General features: G+C 38.4%; 1 protein-coding gene across 1 annotated transcript in view; it reads right to left on the minus strand.

Moving 5' to 3' along the window:
- Positions 1-4,447: 4,447 nt before the first annotated feature.
- Positions 4,448-21,996, minus strand: part of LOC140243398 (vacuolar protein sorting-associated protein 41 homolog) — a 36,899-nt gene continuing 19,350 nt past the window's right edge. Inside the window, exons 13-25 of the mRNA XM_072323079.1 lie at positions 21,877-21,995; positions 20,800-20,974; positions 19,816-19,991; positions 19,005-19,143; positions 17,514-17,564; positions 16,690-16,882; positions 15,694-15,834; positions 14,943-15,004; positions 14,309-14,383; positions 11,684-11,789; positions 10,641-10,685; positions 8,714-8,787; positions 4,448-7,616 (exon numbers count right to left, since the gene is read on the minus strand). Of these exons, the coding sequence (XP_072179180.1) occupies positions 7,548-7,616; positions 8,714-8,787; positions 10,641-10,685; positions 11,684-11,789; positions 14,309-14,383; positions 14,943-15,004; positions 15,694-15,834; positions 16,690-16,882; positions 17,514-17,564; positions 19,005-19,143; positions 19,816-19,991; positions 20,800-20,974; positions 21,877-21,995 (1,425 nt within the window). The 3' untranslated portion in view covers positions 4,448-7,547. The remainder of the gene's footprint in view (positions 7,617-8,713; positions 8,788-10,640; positions 10,686-11,683; positions 11,790-14,308; positions 14,384-14,942; positions 15,005-15,693; positions 15,835-16,689; positions 16,883-17,513; positions 17,565-19,004; positions 19,144-19,815; positions 19,992-20,799; positions 20,975-21,876; position 21,996) is intronic.

The following is a 21,996-nucleotide window of genomic DNA, read 5'->3' on the forward strand; positions in this document are numbered from 1 at the left end:
TTGAAAATTAGTATAGATTTGCAAAACAGAAATATTTTCTCAAAGCATGACAACGTTGGTGTCTCAGAATAATGTGGCACACAGGGCGTTTCCATGATGGCACATAAAGAGATAAAAAGCTCATGCAAAGGTGGCAGTCTCGAGGGGAGCTGCTGCACAAAGTACTGTATACAACATATATATAGCGAATCTAAATTTTCACGGACCGGGACTTCGTGACGTTTTTGTTAGTGGTTAAATTCGGCATCGTGGAGTTTAGTACTGAATGGAGAAATGTATACGCGCATGTCACATTCATATCATGATCAGAGTCAATATTTTCGCTCATCTTTAAATTCGTGAATAGCACCCAATTCGCGAGATTCTTGAAATATTTGTTGTGTACATTATATGATTTGCTCCACTAAATGTTATAAACATGTATGATTTATTAAAAGAAAGAAAGAAGAAAAAAATTACATTGGAAGAGGTAAGAATGTCAGCCTCTACATGACCATGATTTGGGTAAAATTGCCTTGAAGATTAGATGCAGTCATGTTTTATGCAGGAAATTAAGCACAGTTGAGCAATTAAAAAACACTGCAATCACTTCTTTCATTAAGAAGAGATGTCTAGATCTTCAAAATGTTCTTAGTTTTGGATATGAGGCCAAAAGGTAGTAAAGGACATCAACTTGGATAGATTTTAATTTTAAAGCTCAAATTTCTAGTGTTCCAACCAACAATTTCTGTGTCTTTAAAGTCTGCCACCGTATCAGGATAGCAGAGTGATGGGTCACTTAGATATGCATCATAACTTACATGGCTCCTTCAAAGCATTTGATGAATTTATACCAGACCTCCCAGTATCCATCAATTATCACATCATCATGCCGTAGAATGATATTTACTTTCAGCGCTGCAAAGTCCATGCTTGACATAGAGTACACTTAGGGTTAGCAGTGAAAAGTGGGAATATTTCTCAAATTTAGAAGGTTTTGTTTTGTTTGTTTTGTGTACTCTCACAATGTACTCTTTCTGATACTGACGGTCAGATTCTCATTTTGTTGCCATATGGCAAATAGAGTAGTATCAGATTATTTTGAATTTGATTGAGATGTACTTCTTGTTTTAGTAGCAGCAGCCCTAAAGTGTTCTTGTTATATTGTGTGGGGATAATAACTTATCTAAATCAACCATTTTCCCTGTGTACAGTATTTTGTGCTTTCTCTGTCATTATAATTTTTATTTTTTGTTTGCATTTCGATGCCTGCTGTTTAAGTGTTTCATCCTTTGTACCAAAAGATTGTTCTTGCCAATCTAGCCATGTATTGACAGTGTACACACACATATGGACATGTGTATAAATATTTTTATGAATGTCGTGTGTTTTCCTTTTGATTTTCCACATGTATCGGAGATGAATGCTACGTGAAAGTTGCCGAGGCATCGTCTGTGCTTTTACTTCATGTGTACGAAGGCTAACTAGTGATGAGTGCAATGTATAAAGTCTACACTTTGTGTTTGCACGTGCTTTTATGTCACATAAAAATGGTAGTAACGCATGTATTTTAATTGGAATTGGAGTACAATGTAGGTAGGGTGAATACGTTTATTGGATCGTTCAACCGCTTGATTGATTGTGCAATGTCTGGTCCTGTGATGAACATCTACAGAGACTCCAACCCGAAGCACCTTCTGATCTGGAGATTCTCCCACCTGAACCCCTAGCAAAATAGAGACTCTAACTTGATGTGTGCGAATTCCCTTAGGTCATTAGGGTTCTAGATGCTCTCTCATGCTGTCTCAGGCTTATTTTTCATCATACCATGGCACTACCTTAGTAATAATTCAATGATTCATATCATATTTTCGCTTGATAAAACTTCATTTCATATATCATATGCAGATCCTATTTATGCATGCATATGAAATTGACTGGCATCTACAAAACCATACAAGCGGGAGACACAAAGCCGGGGCGGGAGAAATTTAATCTTAAGCGGGAGAACGGGAGATTTTGCCGAAATGGGCTTTCGGTAGGAGATCTCCCATGGAAGGCGGGAGAGTTGGAATGTCTGCATCTTTATGTCATTTCTCTGTGAATTGGGAAGATCTTTCTGTACTTTATGGACAAGCTCACCTTGATATACATGTGGATTTTAATAGTGAATGCAGCAATATCAGCAGAAGTTTGAGGAAAATCGGACAATCCATACAAAAATTCAGAATTTTTAGAGTTTCTGTGCAGTCACTGCTGGACGAGAAGACCACTATTGACTAACTGCAGTTTATGATGTAACGTGTAGAATGATACATGTATAAGGAAAATGTAAAGAGAATTCCACAAAATCTATTTTTTTTTTTTTTGTTGAAAAAGAGAATATTCCCATGACTTCTTACTGACATATGTTAAGGCTAATGTTTTTCCCCCTACCTTCTGGCAAGAGGCAAGTCAAGGGCTCATATATTATGAGAGAAAAATGAAAATATGTGAAAATAATTTCTTCATATTTTCTATGTATGTCATCACAAGCTACAGATAGTCTTCTCATCCAGCGAAGGCAGCCTTTAAACTTAAAAAATGCATGACTTTCAAACAGATTGTCCTGTTCTCCTCAAACTTTCACTGATGTGTTCTACTGATATTGATGCATTTACTCATTGAGGTGAAGTTGTCCCTGAAAGCGTTTCTGCTTTCAGTCACCTTGGTATCAGTGGTCATCATTTTATTGTAAGGTGTGTGATAAAATCAGTGCCAGTCTCTTGTGTTCTGCAATTTATTGTTTATTTGCAATTTTTGCTATTTCTGATCTGCATATTATTTTGTTTTCTTTTAGTCTTCAAGTACCAATACCTGCAATCCTTTTACCATTATCCTACTTGTTAAGCTCTAATATCACTGCTGTGCATTTCTACTAATGTGCCAAAATCAGTCTATTATTCGTTTGCATTCAGGCAAACGTGTGCAGAGACACAAACTACATGTGTTTTATATGCAAATTTGTGCAATAGTCTTCACTGACCAACCGTCATCCCACCACGATTGGATACCTCAGAGTTTAAAAATAAAAAGGATTAAATCACACATGCAGATGAATCCAAGATTCTGAAATGATGCGGAATAGTGTACAGTACACGTACAGTGTAGTTTCAAAAGTGCATCATCAGATTTGCTCACTGTGCTGCCAATGTTGCAAGAAATGTGTGTTAACTTCAAGGAGTGAGAGAGAAGAAGAGCTTCATTTTTTGTGCTTGATCTCAATTGCAAATGTCACCAGCTCCCCTTTGAATGTCGATCTAAGCGTGATATAGGGTTTTCTCTGTCTTTTGTGGCATAAATGTTGGTATTCATGCATACTTATGTGGGAACATTGGACAATTTTGCTGGTAATGTGTGAAATTTGGCTGGCAGCCAGTATCGTCATGTAACATGCTTTCTTTGTTTTGCGGCCAATATTTTGTACTGTTGTGCATTGGGTCTTATTGTGTACATGTATACTGGCTGTTCATAACCAACCACTGTTTATCAGCCGGAGGGTTGACTTTACCTCTCCGTAGGAGCATCTCCTGTGCAGTAGAAAATGCACATTCAGGGCAGAAAATTTATGTTCTTCCTTTTCTACCTCTATAATTCAAACCAAGCCCTGCATAGTTGCAGTGTGAAACGTACTGTAAATGTGGATATTTTTGCATGATTAATTTTTCGTGCTGAGCTCCTCAAAAACATTTGCAGGTGCTTGAATTTGTGCTGTGCAAATGTCAACCCATTCGAAATGAGCAGAAAAAAATTTGTGAAGATATTTGTATGGGTTCTAGCATTCATGCAAGCCAAAAGTAGCGTGAAATACACAAAATTAATGTACCGCAAAAATGTTTGCATTTACAGTACAGTGTTAGAGGGAGGAGTGGAATGGCAGTACACATGATTGTACAAGTATCTAAAATTTATATTTTTTCTAGACAAGTTTGATTAGGCTGATGCTCTCGACAAAATTAGTGCAGATGTCGTTTTTTTTTGAAGTGTTGCCTTTGAAAGGGAACGCCCCTTGTGGTCGAGGACCTGGTAGAATGGGGAGACCATGTAATAGGAATTCTGGCCCGACTCGGATATACAAGCTGTATTTGGGAATCCCTGTAATCAGTTGTGTACATCTTTGTTCGCAGCAAACATGCAGCTGAAGAAGGTCGGCTAGAGTTGAATGTTACAAATGAGTGTACACTTATATGCACATACAGCTTATTTGCTGATGGACAATTTTATTCTACACTGCGTGGCTGGCTTGCACTGGTTGTGGGTCTAAAATGTACCCCAGTGGTCAGCGAACGAGGATTGCTTCGCTCGGGGCCAACATTCCCACCACACAGCCTCCCCATGCTACTGGGGGCATGAGATCCTGCAAGAGTGGCATGTAATATAGGTGAAAATCAAACACACAGAGACTACAAGGGGCTCAGTTATTGAATGTTTATATAGAAAGCTATATTTTATCTACACATCATATATCAAAAGCCGGCATGAACAAGATAAGCATGTATGTAACCAAGGATCAATACAAGTGTGTGCAGAATTTTCAATGTGTAGCTTGTTCCTCCACATAGTGTTAAAAAGTATTAGACATCTGATTCTCAACAACAAAATTATTTGATGAGTGTGGATTATCACATTTCTTTTTTATTTTCTGAAGAACTGTACATGTATTATATTTTTACTATATTGAATTTATTGCACAGTTATTGTTTCGTTATTACATTCTCTATGAGAATAAATTTGACTCTCACATGTGTAGTGTGTTCCTGCTTATGCTACTTACTCTTGTATTGGTCTTTTAATGTCTATTTGCCCCTTGGTATTTGTGAAGGAATTGATAAAGGTACATGTAACTGAAACATTTACATACAATCATTCCAGAAATTGTCATTTTTATGCAACATTTCAGAGGCTTTCTCACAATAACTTTACCTCAAAACAGGATGGAATGTTTAAAAAGCTCAAATCAAAGAAGTATATCATCTGTTCATGTAATTCTTCATGACAGGCATCACCCTGTTTGTCAAAATATCTCCTCCTGCTCGATTTGCTGGTGATTTGGTTCCATTCATTATAATTCTTCTGCAACTTTGATTTCCAAGGGACCGAAAAGTTATACAGTGTATGACAAGAACCGACAATATTTGTGCATACCAAATTCACTTGAAGACCAGTGTGTGGCCATGGTTGCATTGATATATATTCTCTTGATGTAAAACACATTTGTACAAAAACAATTGTAAATCTGAATCTGAAGGTATTCAGGAAGTACAATACCATTCTCAGGGGTAAACAAAGCAGGATTTTGTATTTTTATGATGAGGCTGTGTTCAATGACTTAATTTTTTTCTCATCAAGTAACTTGTCCCTACAGAAAGCAATACAGGATTGTGTGGAACTTTTCATACATGCCAACCAAAAGCTGTGCGTAATTCACTTCTACATGTGTTCAAAGTGAGCATTACTGCTGTACAGTGCACTCCCGTTACAACGAACACGAAATTTCGTTATAACGAAGTAAATCTTCTGGTCCCAAAATTATCACCATTAAAGTCTATGGTACAAAATTCGCTTATAACGAACACGGTTATAGCGAAATTTCCGTTATGACGAAGTCTTTTCCGAGCGCCACAGACAAAGAAAATCAAGAGAAATGTGCTCCGTTATAACGAAATGCGAATTGCTTTCGAAAACACGTAGCGGAACAAGCATTTTATAGCGTCTCTGCATGGATGGACGCTTCACACCACTGTGTGTTCGCTCCTTGTGTCACACACAGTTTCTGAGGGGAACTTGCATTTATTATTGTAATACAGTTATCCCATCACATTTCACATAGCTTTGCAGTGTATGATGAGTATTCAGCAAACATAATATGATATATAAATATACGTGGTTCCTTGTTTTCGTTATATATTGTATTTGTTCGGTTATAACGAAATTTCGTTATAACGAAAGAAAACTGCCGGTCCCGAGCATTTCGTTATAACGGGAGTCCACTGTACATCTAATCATTAATGATAACATACAGTGTAATACATGTGTACATGGGTTGAAGACAGACTTGATATATTTGTTTACAAAGTTTGTATCTCCTTCACTGCATTCTCACTTTTGTGTACGTTGTATAATTGATAGATAAAATCTCTTAATTTCATGCTCAGAGCACTGTAATTCATTTGTTCCTGTTCACCTTCTTCTGTACTTTTGTACGTGTACATGTATTTATTACTGAGATGGAGATGAGATACATGTACATTTGTATAATGACATAGATTGATGTATGTATATTTTGATCGATAGATTGGAATGATGTTCGCTCTAATTGCCATTCAATCGATGTAAAATACATGATGTGCCTGTTTATTAATTCAAATAAATTTCTAATGTCAGTAATGAGTTGTGGTCGACATTTTCATTTGACGCGACAGAATTATACAGAAATGATGTAAAACAACATGTAACCCTTTAGTTCACTACATTGGTTGGGTCATAATGGAAACTTTTTCATCATGTGCGATGAATACTCAAGTCTACAACGAAGGCCGTTTACAAAGTTCTCAGTCTGACAATGAGCTTTCCTCCATAGCTGGTGAGTAGATGTACATATAAGAACAGTTTACCAAACTTGCGCCAAACAAACACTAAACAAAACATACTCGCCCATAAATAACAGTTTTTCACACACGTTCCTGTGTCACCTTGACCTATGGCCCCAATATATAAATGCACTCAGAAATTTATGGAGATAAACCATTTACATGTAGTAGATCTTTAAAATATATGTGAGACAATTAGAAACCTCTTATGAAATATCAAAGAGCATACAATTCTAAGAGGAATTCAAAGTTCATTTGATGAAAATCAGATTTGATCTGGCTGAGATATCAAACAACAAAGTGGTCCTAATAAAACATGGGTCCCACCTTTTATCAGGATCTGTCTTTCTGTCTCTTTTTTAATACTCGGCCATTTCAAAACCAATTTCCATCAAATAACTTTGAATAATTACAGCCAATTCGAACCCTATCCATTAAACAGCCTTGTTAGAACCAATGCTAATTTCCAATTTTTGCTATTTCTGACCTGCATACATGTTTATTTTGGTTTGATATTGTTCTCTTTTGTAATCTTCACTTAGTTAGCAAAAGACTACTAAGGGGAACTTTGCTATAACAAGCTACAATGTATTTGGGACCACTGAAATTTCCTCAAAGCGAGCATCACACCAAATCATGAATAAACACAAGAATTACAAGAAGAATAGGACCTTGTTATATCGGGTATCTCGCTACATCCGACCTCGTTTTAACAAGGTTCCACTGTACTGCACTAAAGTTTGGATACACTTGGCACCCCCTCTGGCTCGGAACTGATAGAACTGATATTCAATATAACCTTGCAATATAACCTCGATGAGCAGTAAAGTGACTACAATTACCGATGAAGGGTACAAATGGGCAATAGCACGATGCAAAAATTATGTGGTGCACTCAGCCACATTTGAGTGTTTTTGAGCGGGGGCATTGTCGGGTTCATCATCTCATAAAGGCTGATGCTACACTTCCTGGGCCGCGGCGCTGCGAGTGACAGATTAGACAGTGAGTCTGTAATGGAAAGAGAGACGATGCATAAAAGGCAATAATGATTACGGTTTTCTTGACAACATTAATTTACAATAAAATGGACTAAATAAATTTAGTCAGCAGTAACCGTCATAAACACATTCTGCAGTGTAGGGTTCCATACACACATGTACATTGTATAAGTTTCTAAAAATAGTTATCTTTTGTCTCTGAATGATTGCACGATGAGAAGTTTAGTCTCCAAATGTTTCACTATTTCCCATTGACTGGATTACTTCCGGGATGGGCATCACACTGATTGTCAGGCAAATACTTGCCCAAGGCAAAAATAAATTTGCTGCATCATCGACCAGAATTCATTGGAGCTGACCAATTTTTATATCTTTTTTTATACAAAGCATTCCCTACAATTTTTTTTTTTCATGTGTCCTCTGTTTCACACATCAGCAATATTGCTGATGAAATGTGTTAAAGGTAAATTTGACAGAAGACAGATTATGTCTAAAGAAATAGCTCAATCTGTGAATAGTAATATTTTTCATCTTACTTCTGTATACACCTTATTCTCTCACTCATAGTTGATATAAAACCATTATTATTCTGACAACGTTGAAAGGTGAAATCATATCAGGAAGGAATAATAAGGTCAAGGGGAAATCCCACAACACAGAGGCGAGAATTCATGCAAGTACTTTTGATCTAATCCATCACTCATGCAACTTTTGATTGTGTATATGTGCATAACACACTGCACATGCACACTCATGTTCAAAATGAATATTTTGCACTATTCTTGGTCCACTGGAGTAGACTTTTAATCATGAAGTTTATATTTCAACTATCTTGGAGAGTTCAAGCCCATATGGGTTTGTTGTGCAATTGTGAACATTCAAAGTGCTGTCAATCATTCAGTGTTAAAGTAGTAGCCATGATGAAAAAAAAAAAAAAAAAAATTGGCATACATTTGGGATGCCTAGAATACTTCTTTTACCATGGTTATCACTAAAACACTCAATAATTGGAGCTTATTTATGTCGATGAAGGGCAATATGTCAATGAGTTGCAATATAAACTGGATGCAAGGAGTCATTAATTTGAATAAATTGCAATTGATTTACCATGTTCTGTGACAGAAGGCATTCTTCATGGAAGGTATGGTGGCAGTAGAAGACCACTGTCACTGGGGGCGGCTCTGAGAAAAGAAGAAAGAGAAAGATACTCCCAGGGAACTAAATACTGGCATCATCACATTGGGATAAATAGAATCATAGGATAAGATACTGGCCTGTTCTGGCTACAATAAAAATGTTGGTTTTATAGGAGGATGTAGGAGAAAACAGAGCAATACAGTGCAGATAGACAAACAGACAGAAACACAGACAGATATGTAGACAAATAAAAAGATAGAGCTGGGTAGACAGACAGGTACACTGTAGATACACGTATATAGATATATTGATGGTTCCAAGACATTTGCTCCCATGAAATATCTGCATTGCTATAAAGCCAAACATAAACTATACCCACAAACATAACCCTAACCTTAATCCTAACATCAGACTAAACCTAAAAACCTATCACAACCCTTACCAAAATAAGACTGGATCAAATGTCGCATGAGCAAATACCATGTCACCAGATTGATAGGTAGGTAGGTAGACAGAATGACAGGTAGATGGACAGGTACATTGTAAAATATGTTGGTTGAGAGAGAGAGAGAGAGAGAGAGAGAGAGAGAGAGAGAGAGAGAGAGAGAGAGAGAGAGAGAGAGGGGGGGGGGGTAAAGAGGGAGGGGGTGGAAGAGAGAACTACAAGAGGGGGACAAAAAGAGGGACATGAATATGTGATCAACCCCAAGATATTAAAGCTAACAAAAAAACAAAAAAAAATGCTCTTTCCCCCTTTAAATGCCTACTGAGTTTTTCAGCCACTGCCAAAGAGCTATTTCTTCACTGCCAGACTTATTCAAAGACTTAATGATAAATAACAAAAGCAACAACAAAAAGTCAACAGGCAACAAGTAGCAATAAGGATGTGCCAGGGGGTGACTACAGCACTAAAATCAGTCATGCATACAATGCAGTCTGCTTTTCTAAGATCAGGAGACAAAGACAATCATTATGACAATGTGACGGAAAGAAAACGAAGATGCGGTAAACCAGTGAATGGCTGTATACATGAAAACAACACTCCCCTAGAGAGGTGTATCAGTATACAGTGTACGTACAAAACCGCGGCATGTTAACCCTATTCTAACTGCGGGGGGGGGTCAAATTGACCCCCCCCTCGACGTTTCACGCCACGATTTCGCAACGCGCAAAGCTTTTGCCGCGTCGTTTCACGACTTTTTTCATTGAAGTCTCCCGCATATTTGGAGACCAAATTTGCGACGTCCGGGTACACCGTTTTGAAGTTACGTAATGTTTTGCATATGCATGTCAACCAAAAAACAGCTCAAATTCATGATATCGTGTGCAAATCCAATGCAAATTGTGTTTTTTGGTTAAATTGATATAAATTAGATTATTTCAACTTTTAACCATTGAAGTTAATCAATACTAGTGTAGATAAGCCTGAAAAAGTGCCTGCAACAAGTTTTGGCAAAAAAAAAGAGGAAAACAAAAGGTTTAAAAAACAATAAAATACATAAGAAATTAACAAAACAATAAAAAACAAAAGAAATTAATTTCAATTGAGCTATTTTTTTACACAAAATTGTTTGATGTGTCTTGAGGAATTCTGACACAAAAATTTAGCAATCCTCCAGTCTTTTTAATGGAGTTATAGGTGAAAATATGATTTCATGCACAAATTTGCATAATTAATTTATTAAAAATAGAAAGGCAATATTTTTCTATTGTATGACGATGTAATCTTGTAGTTGACATCCAGCTCTATCTTCAGGCAAAATTTTGCGGCGATCACGTGATCGGCGGCCGAGATCTGAAGGGGGGGGGGGGTCAAATTGACCCCCCTCAGTAAAAACTTGGTCTCAAATAGCCCAGTTACAATAGGGTTAAGGGTTACAAAACTTTCAGTACTCACCAGAATTTTGCAGAGGCTGGTGGCAGCAGTCGCAAGACTGTCGTTCTATAACAGGATGGAAGCAAACTTCAGATTTTAGAAACAGAAAATGTACCCAAGTATAATAAACTTGAAGAGATGCATGAAACAGTGACACAATAACACGAAGTGCATTCATTGGAGATCGAAACAATTAGGACAAAGCAGAATCAAAATGTAAGGACGACTACGACGCTAGCTGATAAGAAAAATATAACGTTGCTGGGGTGGCAAGACCTTGTATCTACAATTTGGTGAAAATGACTTTTTTGCATTTTTGGTCAAATAATCGGTTAAGTGATGTCCTGTCCAAATCCTAGTGGTCTTACCCCAAAAATGAAGCCACCATGGCAAGTCAAAGGAACGGCTGTCCCATTCAGTATAGTGCTTTGGCCGCCATGTTTTTTGGCTCTCCTGAACATTTGACATTTTGTAGATACGAGGTCTTGTCGTCCCAGCGACGAGAAGTAAAAATTGAATAGGTGATATCAAGATGTAAAAATAAAGAGTCCTGAAATTGTCCAAACCTACTGGCATTATCTATTACATAAGATTTTTTTTTTTTATTCATCTGTTGCTTTTGCTGTGATTTCCTTGTGTAGCTCTTCTGATACCTATCAACAAGTGTCAACAAGAGTCTGAGAAATCATCTCAATATTTGACTTGCAGGGGCAGGGGCAGGAAAATTGCAAGTGCTTGCGGTAATGTGATTCAATGGACAGTCATCTGCAAACCAGGCGCCCGTTGCATAAAACTCCAACCGGATTTTTTTCCGGTTGAAATCACAAAATTCTGGTTGGAAGCTCCCAACCAGAGTTTTTATGCAACGGATTTTACATTCTTATGTTAGCAACCTTAAAAAATTCAGGTTGGGCAAATCCCAACCTGAATTTTTTAAGGTTGCTAAAAAAGTTTTATGCAACGGGACCCAGGTAGTTTCCTACAATGTACGCCATGGCTGTGGACTTTTAACACGTGTTAACTCTGGTGTAGAGAAATTTGTGACCATGTCCATAGGCACCTACCATCTATCTGTACCCTGACACCACGTTTCTGGATCTTGTTGAGTCTCTTCATGAGGGAGAAGCAATCCGACACTAGGATCTTCTTACAACCTTCTCTCAGCATGATCTGTGGTGTGATACAGTGAGACAGGTCAAACTTACGTGTGTTACAAAGCTTGCCAGGTTTTAGAAACAATTCGGCCCACTCCAGCTATCTACGTGGTTTGTGACCAGAACAATGCCACACTTTTGGACTATCTGCATTGTTTTTAAAACAAAAAGCCAACTGATGAAACTGAGGTCATGTGCATTACAATTACACCCAGGAAGTAGAGAGGGAGCACTGTCAGCGCTGGCTGGAGATAATGTAGGCCTATCCCAGAGACTCCAACCCCAAGCACCTTCTGATCCGGAGATTCTCCCGCTTGAAACCCCTAGCAAACGGGAGACTCCAACTTGATGTGCGCAAAGCGCATATCACGAGCGCGAAGTTCCTTGCGGCCGGGGTCCAGGGCCCGCTTGGGCCCTGGAAGCTCTAATAATTAGGGTTCTCGATCCTCTATCGTGCTATCTAAGGCTTATTTTTCAACATACGAAGACAAAAAGTAAGAAATCATTTCAAGCGGGAGACACAGAGCCAGGGCGGGAGAAATCAAATCTCAAGCGGGAGAACGGGAGATTTTGCAAAAATGGGCTTTCAGCGGGAGAGTTGGAGTCTCTGCTATCCAGTGACTGGGGTAACAATATGTATTAGTATCATATTATATTATTAGCATACTATGAAATGCTGGTGTCATGTACACCAGCATACTCTGGACTTTCAGTTACATAAACCAATCCACTTCGAAGTTTGGGTGTTTCTTCTTACACAGAACTCTAATCTGTCAATTTCCTGGACTTCCAGTATCATGTAAACCTGCACACTCTAGACTACTGGTGGTAAAAACATCAGAATACTACAAATTTCCAATTGTATCTTAATATACACTTGAATGCTTTTATGGTGGACTGCTGAATTACGTACATGTACATGAACTGAAAACTCTACTGCAAATACTACTAAGATTATGAATACAGTAAAGTAAGACCAATTTCTACTAAGGGCTAATGAATAATGTCTTTGCAACTGATTGACAAATGGCCCTACATCGACGTAAATAAGCACTGAATTGATCAGTGTTTTTTAGTAGTAGCCATGATAAAAAAATCATGGGCCTACATACTCGAGCAGGATTCGAACCTACGACCTCCTGATCACCGGACAGGCGTCATCTCCACTAGACCACCGAGCTTTCGCTCGACAGCAAGTGTTGGTTCTAATCCTTGTAGCATGCAGCGGGTACTGCTTTCTTATTCAAATTCATGACATTCTTCCGTCGAGATGTTTTCATTGCAACTGATTGACAAATTGCCCTACATCGACGTAAATAAGCACTGAAAGCACTGATTAGAACCAACACTTACTGTCGGGCGAAAGCTCGGTGGTCTAGTGGATGTAGGGCAATTTGTCAATCAGTTGCAATGAAAACATCTCGATGGAAGAATTTCATGAATTTGAATAATGTCTTTTGACTCAAAAGGAGCCTGAGCTTTTGATCCTAGCAGAATCTATGTCAGAGTCAAAATGACTAACAAGTGGGTAAAGCAATCACATAATATGTCATTGCTTTGATACACATGGACTACACACAACAAACACAGTCTGAGGAGGGCTAGGAACACAGAACAATGAAAACAAAAAGTCAAAGGCAAGGAGCCAAATAGGTATAGGAAGGGGGATTTAAGTAGGGGGGGGGGGGGAGTGGACAGACAAAAGGCAGAAGTGGGCGGGGGCAACCTGTGAAGGATAAAGATGAATACGGAAGCCACATCAAACAAGATCAGGAACAACAAAAGGATAAAGAATGGGGAAAGACAGATATAGCAACAGTAAAAGTGAAGGGGGGGGGGTGGGGTGAACAAGTAGTGAGCCATAAACCTGGTAAACATGTACTGGGTTGTGGAAAAAGAAATAAAGAAAGTGCCAACAAACAAACAAAAAATATATAAAGACTATCTTTAACAGAATTTCACGATGCAAGTGAAACACACAAATATATATTTTAATCTATATAATTCAATACAATTTAACAATTCTATAACATTCCTCCAAAGTGTAATATTTTCTGAGATTGACAGCAATGAGTGGCTTTGAATACTCTATTGCCGTATTATAACAAATGCAGCAGATGATGAAAGCAATGAATACCAGGACTACTGTATAAGCTGTTATTTTCGCGTACAGATATTTTCATGAATTAGAGGGACACAGACATCTTCGCGAGATGTTGTTTTCGCGAATTGACACCAACGCTGTCTTATATGCCATTGTTACCCTAGTGCATGGCTACATTTTCGCGTGTTGTTAAATTCGCGAGCCAACTGTGATTCGCGAAATTCGCGAAAATTAAACCCTCGCGAAAATAACCGCTTATACAGTAGTCGTCCAACAGTAAAAACACACAACTCTTGTTGTGTGTAGTCCTCATACGTGATTGCTTTCCCTGCCTATTTGTCATTATGCCTCTGACAAAGATTCTGCTAGGATCGAAAGCTCAGGCCCCTTTTGACTCCAACAGTAAAAACAGCTGACTGATACACACATACCTGTAAATTGTAATCGTGTAGAATCTTGACGAGTGAATCCCGCAGGCCTGGTATTTCCATTCCGGCCTTGATCCTCTGAGATGCCACAGGTTTCAGATTGATCAAAATTAAGAAATGCTTAGTGTACGTACTACAACTGCTATTGTTCAATATACACATGAATTGTCTTCCTTTTCTCTGTAAAATGCACAATTCTGAGGTGTTAATGACATGCTGGGATGAAAGATTATGGGGGGGGGGGAGGCAACATTACGAGTCTACCCAGTAGGATCATCTCTTTGCCATGACAGTCATGGGAAATATTGCTTTGAGCCGAACTTGCAAGTGATTGACCCATCCAACATGAATGAAAAGCCTTAGTGTGCACTTCTATACAACATCTGCAATATAGTGCCTGGGCAATAAATATAATATTTCAGCATTATAAACAGATACATTTGAAACTTACAGAGTGTTTTTTTTTTTTCTTCTTTCCCTCTCTGTTTTCATACTCTACAAAAAAACTACACAGAAGATGGGAATTCATACCCGTATTTTGAGTTATTTTGTCACAAGAAATGCATCGACACATGTTCAAGCTTCCGGGCACATACAATAATAGATAATTTACATGCAGCTCCTACTGTACATGTACCTTGATTAGGATGATGGGATCCACATGTGTTCCAATGTTGTTGAGTAGGCCAGTGATGAATGCTGAAAGGAAAACGTATAGACATCACAAACCTAATAAGGTATTAAACAGTAAACTAGTGAGGACCATAAAAGTCCAACATAACAGTGTGACACAATATGGTCTCCAAAAATTTATGTTGTTCAAATCCCTACTGTGAATGCAATATCAGAAACATGCCAAGAAACTAAAACATTATCTTACTTGACAGATCCAACTGGAAAAGTCTGTTGTTGGATTTTATTCACTTTTGAAGCAACAAGTGATCTTTTCAACTGCATGTATTTAGAAGTAGCACACACTCTGAGAACAACAACACCATGGAAAGGGGTGGAAATAGGGACTTAGAAAGATACGCAAATATTATGTTCATCCAAATATATAATGTGTTGAATTTAAGTTTCTAACTCTCTGCGTGCCACATTAACTACCTGTTCATATGTTTGTGTGCGAACTTTGTGCACATTTGATTCATTGGCACAGAATGAGCTGATTTCAAAGTATGCACCTGATCCTCAGCTGTGAGTCTGTGTCTTTCTTAAAACAAACAAACAAACAAACAAACAAACAAACAAACAAACAAACAAACAAACAAACAAACAAACAAACAAACAAACCAAAACCTAAAAACAACAACAACCAATTCTACCATCAATTTGGAACTGAAAGCAATGAGCCTTTTATCAGCCACCGGGTCACTGTGGGGACTCACGTGGTTTGTCCATGGAGTAGTCGATGAGGTCTTCCCAGAGCTCGGCGTCGTCGTGCTCCTTGGCGAAGACGATGGCCTGCTCGACGTCCTTCAGCTCCTCCGTGATGAGTCGCAGGGCCTGCTTGGTGTTACCCATCCGTCCTGGTGAATGCACACGGAGAGGGAAAGCCACACATTACTTGTCCGTTACACCCAACTGCAGCTAACCCTCCCACGCCAGCACCAAAACCAACATGCCCACTTTTGATCACCAGCTGCAATGGCATAATTTATTTTTTGTGAATTTCGTGAATCACAGTTGAATCACAAATTTTACAACACACGAAAATGTCTCCATGTGCTAGATTAATAATGCATTTACATTAGTGTCAGCGTCAATTCGCGGAAACAACATCTTGCGAAAATGTCTATGACCTCCTCATTCATGAAAACATCTAAACGCGAAAATAACAGCTTATACAGTAGTCTCCACAGACAGTGCACTTCTTCATCTACTTTCGATACCAGACGCAATGCATATCTGGAAAAAAAAAAATATCTGTGCCCTTTATTATGCCTACCGTTCTGTCGTACATATAGAAGAAAGTGAAGTTGACCACCACATGTAATCAACTAAGACGCCTTGACTTACTTATATGCAATTACTATGCAGTGCCTTGTTCCTTTTTGTGCCAGGGAAAATTGGGTAGTATGTACAATGCTGTCAAAAGCACACAGAGAGTTAAGCATGCACTTCTTTTACATGTAGAAGCAGTCCATTTATCTTGGCCTTCAACATTGAGAATGAACCTTTAAACCTCTCTGTGATTTTTTTTCTTCATCAATCCTGTCAGATTGCATTGCATAAAAAAACCCCCAAAAACCCACAAAACACTGAATTTCACACATCATGACTTTTCCAAACTTATGTAAAAGCTGGACAGTGACAGGTTCAGCAACCTTTGACCTTTGACCCTTGACCCTTGAGGTCTGCGGTGGGACTTTTACGGAACTCACCAAGCAGGAAGACCATTTCCTTGGTAAAGTTCCTCTGCTCACACTGGTCCAGGGCCTGCTGCAGTGGGTAGTAGTTACTGGTCTTCAGGAAGGGCAGCAGCCGCTCTCGATCGAACTCGGCGTACAGCTCCACCTGCATGGCGTGGAATTCCCGCCCCTGGTTGGCATCCTTCTGGAACAGCGCGTCCAGGTACTAAGTGCGAGGTGGGTGTGGGGACACAGATAGACGCAAAGAGAAATTCATTTCCAAAGCTTTACCTTGGTAACCTTATCTTACAATAATGCTGAATTTTAATTCTTCCTTTACCTGGTTGAAATTTGAGTGTAACATTATCTATATGTATATTACTTTTTTTTTCTGATATGAAGAATAGGGTAGATATACTGTATACTTACTTAAAACAAATGCAGTTTGTAATGACACATATGCCATATCTTTGCATTGTTGTTAAGCACAAGAAAGATTTTACCCCTTGATTCAGTTCAAGTAGAACATACAGCTTTCTGGTCCTAATTGTACACTGTATGACATCTGAGGGAACGCTTGGCCAAATATATGATCCATTATCTGAAATTCAAAGTAGTACAGTAACTACCAGAATCTGAATAAAACCCACTTTGTTCTCTTTCTTGTAAAAAACAGAAACCTTGTTCTCACTGTGATCACATAGGTAACTACACATTTTGTTCATCCAAATACCATAAAATGAATTAGTGAAACAAGCATCACAAGGATTAAAACAAATGTTTCAATGCAAAAAAAAAAAATAAAATAAAATAAAATTTGGAAACGGATGAAACACAAATGGTTCTTTCTCGCTTACCAAGTAGAGTAACCTGCGATCTTCCTGAAGTTGCGATACCACTTTCTTGACCTAAAGGAGAGAGAAAAAGAAGATATATGTGCCCACTTCACAATGCATTACAGTCTGTCCATTAAGATGTCTCTCCCTAATGCTGTTATAGAAGAAGAGATCACCGGCAAACTACATGTTATACAGATGCAGACCCATCCTTTATTGAGTATCTTGTCATTTTTAAGTGTGATTAATTAAGAAATGGACCAGTACTGTGTACAAACGTGTACATGGCAGGACACCATGATTGCTTATTAACTACTGAAAAGGGTTTTTCCCATACTGTACAGTAGCTGTGATACTAATTTCACTTATCATGCAACCATGCATCTGACAAGTTAACTGTGCACTGAAATGGGGAAAAAATTGAAGAAAAAAAAAACACCATGAAATACAAGAAGGACATACCACTGATTCCATCAGTAGGTATAAACTGGCTTGCAATTTCTCTTAAAGGACAAGTTCACCTTCATAAACATAAGGATTGAGAGAATGCAGCAATATTAGTAGAACACATTAGTGAAAGTTTGAGGAAAATTGGACAATCGATGCAAAAGTTATGAATTTTTAAAATTTTTGTGTTGGAACCGCTGGATGAGGAGACTACTAAGGCTTGTGATGTCATATGAGTACAACAGTATAAAGAAAATGTGAAGAAAATTCAACATATTTTCACTTTTTTTCACATAATAAAAGAGCACTTGACCTGCCTCTTTCTAAAGGCAATGGGAATAATATTACTCATAACATGTGTCAGTAACGAGTCAAGGGAATGAGTACTTTTTTTTCAAAAGATGAAATTTTGTGAAATTCTCTTTATATTTTCCTTTAATATATTGTTGTACGCTTGTGACATCATACACTGCAATAGTCTTCTCATCCAGCGGTGACTGCACAAAAACTTCAAAAATTCATAACTTTGGAATGGATTGTCCGATTTTCCTCAAACTTTCAATGATGTGTCCTACAAATATTGCTACATTCTCTCAATCCTTATGTTAATGAAGGTGAACTTGTCCTTTAAATGAGAGAGGTTAATCCAAATGAGGCCAGTGCATGCAGGTGCACAAATACCCATAGGAGTCTGGCCACTTTTCTACATGAGCACATTCAAAGCGAGAGCTCTCAAAACCCCTCTTTACTGGCAAACAAAAATGAAACATGGGCAATTTATGTAATCATTTTGAAGAGAAGAGAATTATCTTTATTTACATGCATAAATCACTGCCATTCAATCCATTCAACGATGATAGCAATCAACAAAGTTTGAAGATTGCTGCTTTATCAACTATGGGATATCCCATACGTGGTCTCAACTTCAACATATATGGGATAAAATCTATTACAATGCACTGTCCTTCAATGATACCTCATCATTTATAGGATATAAAAGGTCCACGAATAGGTATGACATCATTCTGTCAATATGGAAAGGGGGATTTCCCTCATCACACTCACAGCGACCTTGTCTGTGTTATTTATAAGCATCTCGATGGCCTGCTTGGTGTCAAATCTCATCAGGAGAACTATCTTGTCTTGGATGGAGTCAAACAAGTTACGCTTGTGGATCAGCTTAAAGACGTCCTCATGTCCCAGCCTGTAGGGATAATCAATGAGAGGCAGGGAATAATGCATTTATAAGGCATGTCAAATCTACCAGTACATGTGACAAAAAAAAAACCAAACAAACAAACAAACAAACAAACAAACAATCAAACACTTAAAACAGGAACTACTAAATGTAACACTGAGATCCCAGCTTAAAATAAGTACCACGATAAGATCTTTAGCAATATATGGCGAATAACTAAGAAACTAATGACTTTTGAAAGTAAGTTAAAAAGCCATGGGATCAAACATTGAACCAGTATACAAAAATATCATTGTTTGCCTTTGTTGCCCCAAGTTGAGCTGTGTAAAACAAGAAGAATGTTATTTTTTTTTGTCATGGAAATGAAAAATGACACAGAGTGATATTTACAAACACCTGTCTCAAGCATTGAACAGGGTAAAAGAAATGTGGGTTCCTTCAAAAGAGAAGGGAATAACTGACACTTGAATGCAAGAAGGAAAGAAGTGACAGTGATTCTGATTTGACATTACAACATCAAGAACAAGATTTGTGAGTCTAGAATATCAACCGGGCCTACTAGGGCAAACTATGAAGAAATAATATGGTTCCACTGCATCTGCACATTCTGCAAGATATGAATTCAGTGCATCCTTCCAGCACTGTGAGGGATAAAAGGTCTAAACATACATCATGTACCTGAGGTATATGGCCAGAGCCTTGTCGTAGCGCTGGTCATACAGGTACAGCTCCCCGAGCGTCTGCATCAGCGCTCGGTTCTCGGGGTCGACGGTCAGCCGCTCGGTGACTGCTGACACCAAGGTCATCAGGTCGTAGAGGTCAGGCGGCCAGAGCTTAATCAACTTGTGGAATCCCTGCAGGTTTGTTCAATAAAAAGGGATATACTGCACCGCCTGAAATTTTTGCATACAGCTATTATCATGAATTGTTGTTTACGGATGTTTTCACATTTATGCATTTTTATTTTCATGTTTCAAAGGCAATTCACAAAAGTAAAATGACAGCAAAAATTTCACCTTGTACAGTATAATATGACAGAGCGAGAGAGAGAGGGGGGAATTAGATTTTCATGAGTTAGGATTAAGCATACACGGCTGTGTGTCCTGCGAACAGAATGGGAGTGAAAGGGGTGGGGGGGATGTTGAGGCTCATATACAAATATATATCTACAGTTATCCCCATTTTTTATTTGTCTCATATCATTACAACCTTATGTCTATTGTCACAACAGAAAAAGAGAAGAATACACAGGTTTGTATACACACATTTACATGAACATGAGGAATGAGTTTTATGAGAAATTCTTCTTTTGAATTTCAATAGATGCACAACTTAGTGCATTTATCTTTTCCTTATTTTCACTTTTAGACAAGTATGCGAGTTAGGGCAGTGTTGCCAAAAGGCCCATGTACACACACTCTCAAGTAGCTCTACAGCTGTATGTGTGGAAGCAGAGTTAATATCGAGGTTGGTCCAGAGGTCTACATTTGAACAGCTAGTGAGATATAAAGGTCTCCCAATAACACTGATAAAAAGAAAAATAAACATGTAAAAAAAATAAAAGAACAAAGAAACAAATAAATGATCCTATGTGTCTAGACAACACACTCACAGTATCCTACATGATTAACTCATACAGGGGATAGTTGTGTGGGCACTAACCTCAATATCTGTCTGGAGGTACTCATTTAGGATCATCTCATAGATGGCTTTGGAGAGGCGGAGATCGCCCCGGGGCACATAGTGGCTGATGACCTTCAGCTTGCGCAGCTTGGCGAAAAGATAGACCTCATTCTCCCATAACTCCTTGTTCTTACCCAGGATTGACGGACAGAGACTGAAAGACAAGACAACTGAACTTCATGAACAACTGGGATATGGAGTCATATGTGGCAGAGCTTCTTTCCTTTGTCCATTTGTCTGTCCACCCACATGTCCATCCATACATTCACTTGATTGTCCGTTCGTTCGTTCATTCATTCATTCATTCATTCATTCATTCATTCATTCATTCATTCATTCATTCATTCACTCACTCTATTACCTACTTGTCTATCTATTCATTCTTTCATCCATCCAACACACCAGCCAGCTGTCAAGCTGGCTTGCTAGCTATTCATCTACATGTATTTGTCTATTTGTCTGTGCGTATATCTATCAATCTATACGTCATTCACCCATTCATTCATTCATTCATTCATTCATTCACTCATAATTTCTGGAGGGGTATGATATCATAATGCTAGTTTGGGGGTAAAGCTCCATGGACAAGCCCCAGATATATGAAGTGTTCCATGGGTAATAGCCTTGGGGCAACTGTCCAAAGTGGTTGTAGTTGATGAGCTGTCCCAAAAGGGAATACTGTATTACACTCATGTATAGGGTGCACCCTGACTTAGGACATCAGGCAAAAGAAAAAACAAAATCAAGGACACAGGCACTTGCATTCATGTATATGGCACACCACAAACTCTTGATACTTTTCAAGACCAAAAGGTGTGCCTTATACATTGTACATGAGTGTCCAGGCATGCAGAGATGTTCACTGTCCCAAGGTCATAAAGGCTATGAAATATTTTGACCAAAGCTGTAGTACTTGTAGGTGAAATCGCTCTTCAGTAATGAATATACTTGTAGAAAAGTCTGTCAACCACTATAACCGTACAATTTGTACATTTACAACAATAACAAGTAAAATGGTAAGAATGCTACCCTGTATGCTAACAAACCACAACTCACCTGGCTGCTTTCTCAAACTGACCGGTACTGAAGAGGTGGTTCAGATAGCTCCTCCCAACATCCTGAACTTTGATCTTGATCAGATCCTTGACATGCTTCCTGGCCTCGGCTAGAGCTTCC

The sequence above is a fragment of the Diadema setosum genome, chromosome 20 (genome assembly GCF_964275005.1).
Source record: "Diadema setosum chromosome 20, eeDiaSeto1, whole genome shotgun sequence".
Lineage (NCBI taxonomy): Eukaryota > Metazoa > Echinodermata > Echinoidea > Diadematoida > Diadematidae > Diadema > Diadema setosum.